Below are 6,990 nucleotides of genomic sequence, written 5' to 3' on the forward strand. Positions count from 1 at the left end.
CAGAATCCCAGGATATAAGAAATAGCCACATATGAATAGAAAAATAAGTTATTGTCAATGAGACATTGTTCATCAACATCTTCTTCCTTGTATTCATCATGGGGTGGTTGAGGTGATGAACAATTGACTTCAGTTGGAGGTCCACAAAGTCCCGGATTACCAATGTAGCTATCCTGGGTGAAAGAAGCAAAGTTCTTCTCATATGGGATCTTTCCTGAGAGTTGATTGAAGGCCACACTGAAAATTTCAAGAAAATAGAGTTGAACAATTTGAGGAGGGATCATTCCCACCAACTTGTTGTGGGAGAGATCCAAACTCTCCAACTTTTCCAACCCTTGAAAGGATTCTGGAAAATAGCCCAATAGAGAATTGTGAGAAAGGTTTAATGAATGCATGGCTCTCAGTTTTCCCATTTGAGATGGAATATGACCAGATAATTGGTTTACAGACAAATCGATCCCTGTCATCTGGGTAAGAGGAAGACCCTCATATGAATACAAGTTTCTCTTTGTGGCAAAATTCACTTTGAGTTTTACTTCCATATAGTCGGAATTCCATATTGTTGTGCTGAGTGGTAATTCTGATTTTTCCAGCAATGAGGTGATGTTATTGAGGCAAGAAGGTATGCTTCCAGACAGGTGATTATTTGAAAGATCCAAAAACCGTAATTGCTTCATCTGACACAATGATGTTGGAATGTAGCCAACTAAATGATTTCCTCTCATAAGGAGTGCGACCAATTGTGGAAAAGCAGGCAGCCAATCTTGGATGTAGCCGGATATGGAATTCCTACTTACGTCTAGAAGCTCAAGGAAAGGAAGGCTTGATAGAGTGACTGGGAAGAGTGTTGTGAAGCGATTGCCATCAAGACTTAAGAATTGTAGATCTGTCATGTTGGAAACGCTTCCTATTGCATGTAAATTGTTATTTGACAAGCTTAAAAGATACAAGGAAGTATTATTTTGAGTTAATCTACGAGGAATTTCGCCTACAAAGTAATTATTCGATAAGTCTAACAGCTCTAGTTCAATCATATTGGCTAATGACGGAGGGATGCAGCCTTCAAGTTTGTTTGTGGACATGTTAAAGAAGAGTAATTTTGGGAAAATCACATCAATGTTTCCAGGAAGTTGTCCCTCAATATTGTTGTCGGAGATGTCAAGATATTGGAGTGTTGATGTTCTGTTTTTTATGGGCAGAGGAAATGGGCCATGAAAGTGGTTACCACTCAAGTACAAGTCAAACAATGTAGCATTATATAACAACCATGACGGAATTGTTCCTTGAAGAGAGTTGTACGACAAAGATAGAGTAGACAAGCTGTATTGGGTGGTAATGAAGCGGGGAATGTTCCTAAGTTTACAATTTTCTAAGCCTAAGTAGTTTAGTTGGAAAGATGGAACCCAAGTTGGGGACTCGGTTTCAACTTTTAACTCTCTATTGTTTGAAAGGTTAATATCTTCAAGTTTTGAAAGATTTGCAAACATAGAGAAGAAGACCACTCCTTCCAACTTATTACTGGAAAGATCAAGATAGACAAGAGAGGTTAGGTTAGAAACAAAAGGAGGAATGGTGCCTGGTATTTGATTTTGAGAAAGATCAAGGCTCTGCAAAGAATTCAATTGGCTGCTCAAACATGTCCAATTGATATTGTCAATTGAATTGCTTCCAAGATTCAGGTACCGTAACTTCCTTAGTTTACAAAGCCCTGTAGAATAGAAATAAAAATATAATAAGATTTTCATTTATGAAAAAAAAAAGTGTGCTGTGTATGTCCATATCTGTTGTTTATATAATAAATAAAGAACGATTTGGTTATATTGAATAGAAGCAAGGGTTGTACCAAACAAAAAACAAAAAAAAACGAAAGAATAGAAGCAAGGGTTTATGACATGTAGAGTACAACCAGGCCTGGATCGGCCCAAAATTGAAATGGAATATCATCACTTCAGCCCAAGGCCGACCCGGTCCATTTTTGCAGAGCTCAGCTAAGCTCGGCTTGGAAGACAGACCGGACGGGTTGGGCCTAATTTTTTTCTTTTTTAATATATTTTCAAGTTGTTTTTGTAGGATCTATTGTAAGTGTTAATTGATTGTTCCTACTCGTTTTCAAAGCATTTAATTTGGGTCTTTGATAAGTCTTATAGCTTCTATAATCTAGAACGACAAAGAATGTGTTTATTATATTAAAAAATAAATAAATAAATTCATTTTGTACAATCTTGTATCCAAATAAACTGTTCTATTCCTATTCTATTTCTATAATTCACAAGACTTGAATGTCAAAGAAATTCAAAAAAAGAAGAAGTTCCCAGTTCCTTCATTCCCACAGTTCGACCTTTCATACGCTCACACTTGGCCAGTCTCTAGCTAGCCAAGATTGAGCTCAGTTGAGCTCGGCTGGTTTTGGGTATCACAGTGAAGACCCAGCTAGGCCAGACCAGGGCCAAATTCAAGAAACCTCAGGCTGGGTCTAGCTTTTGTAAAAACTTGGCCCAACTTGCTCAAGTAGCACCATTAGTGGGTCCTGTCCTAGAGATTTAAAGCAAAACCATCATATTGAATAAGCAATTATAATCAAATAATATTAGTGCATTTATTTAAATAATTTAGATAGTGCTTCCAAATGTTCTAAAAAATACTATTATTCGATGATAAGAGGCATATTTTGTGCCTATAATATTACCATCGAATATAAAATTTGTGTCTGAAACCGAACATAAATCTAGTCTCCTAAGAACTTGATAATGCAGAAATTAGGACTTAGATTGTGGAGAAGCTTGATAATATGGAAGAAAAGAATCATAACTTTTTTTTTTCCTTTTAGAAACAAATGTTCCTCTTGAATTAATAATGCATTAGTACCTGTTGAGAATCCAAGTGAACCTTTTAAATTATTCGATGACAGTTCAAGCCATTCGAGCACAGAGTTGTTATGCAACAGGCAAGAGGGTAATCTTTCATCACTAAGATCATTCATACTTAGATCTATCCCCTTAAATTTCTTCCCTCTACATATTAATCCTGCAATGCACATGTACATTGGGATTAATATTTATTTATTGTTCTATAGATAGAAATATTTTACCTAGCTCATACCTGTTAGGACATTAGAAGACGATTGTTCAAGGGTAAAGTTCCCTAAGTAGAGCTCTTCTAAAGAAGAGAATATACCCAACATGCAAGGTGGAAAGCTTCCATTACTTAGAACATTATTGCTTAGATCTAACACACGAAGATTCCTTAATCCACATATTGCTGCATGCCACCACACAAGACAAAGCCCAAACATAATTAATGTTAGTAATTTGAGATATACAAAATTAAGAATAATAACAAAATTCACAATTTTCAGGTCAGATATAGACGAGACTTAATTTCATCCCTAGCTTGTTACCTGATAAAAGAGGAGATGATAAGTTGAGAGAATTGCTCTCTAGGTAAATCTCTCTCAAAAATGGAAGGTCGCGTGCAAGACACCTTGGAAGCCCTCCATCGTCCAGACTGTTCCCAATTAGAGACAACACTTCGAGATTCCTTAGTTCACATAATGCTGCAATAATAAGCAACAGGGTATGTAATAACTCACATCAACATATTTTTTTTATAGAAGAAGAGGAGGAGGAGGAGGATGAGGAGCTTCCAAGGAAAATAAAATGGAAACAAGATCGACAAATTAATCAAGGACCTGAAATATATGTTAAAATTATGCAAAAGAGGCCATTAGTTTTATTTTTTTACTTAATTTTAATTTTTCATATTGATAAATAGTTTGAACAGACAAAATTCTTTAGATCGGTCATTTCCTATATATGTAGGAATAGCCAAGCACATCATCGCATGGAGAGTACAACATACTATTCTTAATTACATCGTTAGCTATATGCATGCGAGATATTGCATGATTTTTCTGATCGAAGTTTGTAGCTCCCTACCTATATAGGGATGATGCTGATGCATTTATGAAGGAGATATAACACTGATGGTATGTTTTGGTAAGAATTAATTAAAGTTGGTCCTCCTTTCTCCTAATCAGTCATATGTATAACACTGATATATAATTAATGGTTTAAAATCATGATGAGGGAATATCACAACACCTTAATTAATAAAGGGGTAAAAGAAATAAGCGCATGCCACTGAAAAGCTGGCCAACTGTGGATCAAGCAGGTATTCATATTGAATTAAGGGTAAAGTCATAAAAAAAAATTATTAAATAATAAAATATAGGAGTAAACCTGACCTATCTGGTCTGATACAAATTGATTCAGATTGATATTAATATCAATTCAATTCTCGAAAACTAAATCCCTGGGTTGGAGAAACCTTAAGCTTATGGCTATCCATATCGAAATTGATATTTATTATAAAAGGGCCCTCCTAGGCATAGAGAATTGTAGTTTTTTAGCTATTTTTTGTCAATTAATCTAGAAAATCTTTGACAAAACTATAAAGATAGAAAGATAAATCAAGTGATGAATAGGTCGTACCTTCTGGCATAATCCAACCTCCAATGTTGTTCTTATCTAAGTATAGAGTTCGTAACTCTCTGAAATGAGTAAACAAAGAAGCATTCGGGTACAATTTTTCCGCTCCTGAATTTATATTCCCTCTTTGGTAGAAAAGATCAATGATGACCACACGGTTTGTCGAATTAAACAAGTCGCACCCCAGAAATGCCCATTGACAACAATCATCTCCCTCCAACTTCGTATGAACAGTAGAGCCATGTGAGTTGAAAAAATCCCAAAGTTGTAAGGCAGCAGCCCTCTCCTCCTGGAGACACCCTTTGCACCCATAAAGACCGAAGCTAAAGCATAGGAGACTCACAAAACCTGTTATCTTAACCATCTCGGAAGAAAAGGATGCACTCCCCATAATTAATATAGCTCTCTTATGGTTTGTGAAGATTAAGAAACTAAGATATATATAGACCTTTATGAAAAGGGTTATGCTTTCTTATCTTATTAAAGCCACTCTTAGTTTGTCCATAGAATTGGAATAAATCAAGAAGTCACCATAAGTCAATTCAAAGTAAACGCATATAAAAAGTCATTCCCATCCGAAACATGTTTACATGAACAAAGCTACCTAAGCTTCCCTGCATAATCCAACAAATTATTATTATTAAAAGGAACCGTGTGGAAAATCAGGTCTATTGGTTTGTCCACATTCATTGATATTTCTTAGGAAGTTGTCAATAAAAATCTCTCTTAGAAAGTTGTCAATAAAAATCTCTCTCTCTCTCTCTCTCTCTCTCTCTCTCTCTCTCTCTCGAGACCCAATTGCATGTGTATCACGTAAGTAGGATTGCCCAGGATTAACCGTGTTGGACTTCGGAACGTATATTCCAACGCGACGTTTGGTAACCTTTTTTGAAACATTTCGTGTTGAAAATGAAATTTTCAGTTTTTGTATCAAAATATCATTTTGTTTTTTAAATGATACTAAAATGATGAAACTACTTTTCATCGTTCCTTCAATTCTTGTTTCTATCTTTTTTTTCTCCACTTTTTGTTGAAAGAAAAAAAGAAAAATGAAACACACCATAAATGTATCAAACGCTTTGAACCTCGAAAAATGTTTTTTTAAAATGTTACCAAACACAACCTAAATGAATCAAATATACCAACCCGCCCTGGCCTAGCCCAGGTTGAAACCCTGATAAGGTTTAGACTTTTCAGATGATGATGATGATGATGATGATGATGAGATTTTGTTTTTTTTTTTTTTTAGGTAGGGAGGGAAGTAGGTAAGCCAGGAGACTAACTCAAGACCTCCTGGTGAGCATCAGATTTTTGCATACCACAACTCACCAACTGCGCTGGACAGTTGTTGTTTGTTTCTTCTATACTGCCATGCAAAATTAACAACATTAGTCTTGAAAAATCCTCTTCAAGGACTTCATAGCCCAGAGATCTCACAATATGTGTGTGTATGTTGACTCGTGTGCTCAGATTCTTTTAGCTGTGGAATGGTTCCCTGTGCTCTAATTGCCCTTGGGATCTTGTATGCACTACTAAGGTGTCCAAGCCAGCTTCCGGGCACCTTGGCTAATCCTCAGGGAGACTAGCGTAGTAATTCATTACCACGATCTCCACTTAAATAACAGATGCACAGATGAGTGATCGAACCTAGGACCGTGCACTTATCCACACAATCCCCAATTTGTCCGAACCATCTGAGCAACCCATGGATGGGTTTGCCTACATTCATATAGGGGACAAAGAAATTAAAAAAAAAAATCATTGATGTGCAGCTTGAAAATCAGATCAGGCAGATCAAATTGCTAATGAATACTCTTTTTGCCTCCCTCTTCTTCAGTTAGATATCAAATTAATTTTAGTTAAATCCAATCAATTGGGAACAAGAGAAGAGGAACTTTTGCAGGTGAGATGCCTGCCTATTGATTTTCCAAATCATGCTTTAATGAAAACGTGTTCTATTAAAAAAAGCGATCCAATGACAAGCTAGGTTCCCCACTACTGCAAGGTTTGAAAGGGGCAAATAGAAGTTCATTGCTTATAGACTGGTCATGATGGAGTAACTATTGATAATGATTGTGTGTTCATTTGAGAGAGAGAGAGAGAGAGAGAGAGAGAGAGAGGGTGTCCTAACAAAAATCCATATTTATTATTACATTCTCTTGAATTCTCTTTGTTGCTTTAATTGATCATCACCTAACTTGCGTTTTTTTTTTTTTTCTTTTTAAATAGGGAAAATTACGCGCTTTGTAGTTTGCCAAAATTACATGTGGGTCTAAGGGTTTGAGCGACTTACGCCCCCCTTCTCTAACATTGACGGTGTGAGTATGTTGTCACTTTTATACAACAAAAGACTTTATTACCCCTTTAGTGGAGATGGTCTTAGTATGAGAGAGGACCATTATACCCTTTTATACAATAAAAGACTTTATTAACACCTTCTGGTACCGGAATACAAAGAAATTGAAAATCATCCGAACTAAAATCCACGAATTGTAGTTCATAG

At 36.0% G+C, this 6,990-nt stretch overlaps 1 protein-coding gene across 1 annotated transcript in view; it reads right to left on the minus strand.

Annotated features, from left to right (window-relative positions):
• The window catches only part of LOC122093020 (receptor-like protein 56), a 16,406-nt gene extending 11,444 nt beyond the window's left edge, over window positions 1-4,962 (minus strand). Inside the window, exons 1-5 of the mRNA XM_042663291.1 lie at window positions 4,491-4,962; window positions 3,398-3,553; window positions 3,100-3,258; window positions 2,866-3,024; window positions 65-1,708 (exon numbers count right to left, since the gene is read on the minus strand). Coding sequence (XP_042519225.1) covers window positions 65-1,708; window positions 2,866-3,024; window positions 3,100-3,258; window positions 3,398-3,553; window positions 4,491-4,878 — 2,506 coding nt within the window. The 5' untranslated portion in view covers window positions 4,879-4,962. The remainder of the gene's footprint in view (window positions 1-64; window positions 1,709-2,865; window positions 3,025-3,099; window positions 3,259-3,397; window positions 3,554-4,490) is intronic.
• Window positions 4,963-6,990: the final 2,028 nt, after the last annotated feature.

Source organism: Macadamia integrifolia, chromosome 11, assembly GCF_013358625.1.
Source record: "Macadamia integrifolia cultivar HAES 741 chromosome 11, SCU_Mint_v3, whole genome shotgun sequence".
Classification (NCBI taxonomy): Eukaryota; Viridiplantae; Streptophyta; class Magnoliopsida; order Proteales; family Proteaceae; genus Macadamia; species Macadamia integrifolia.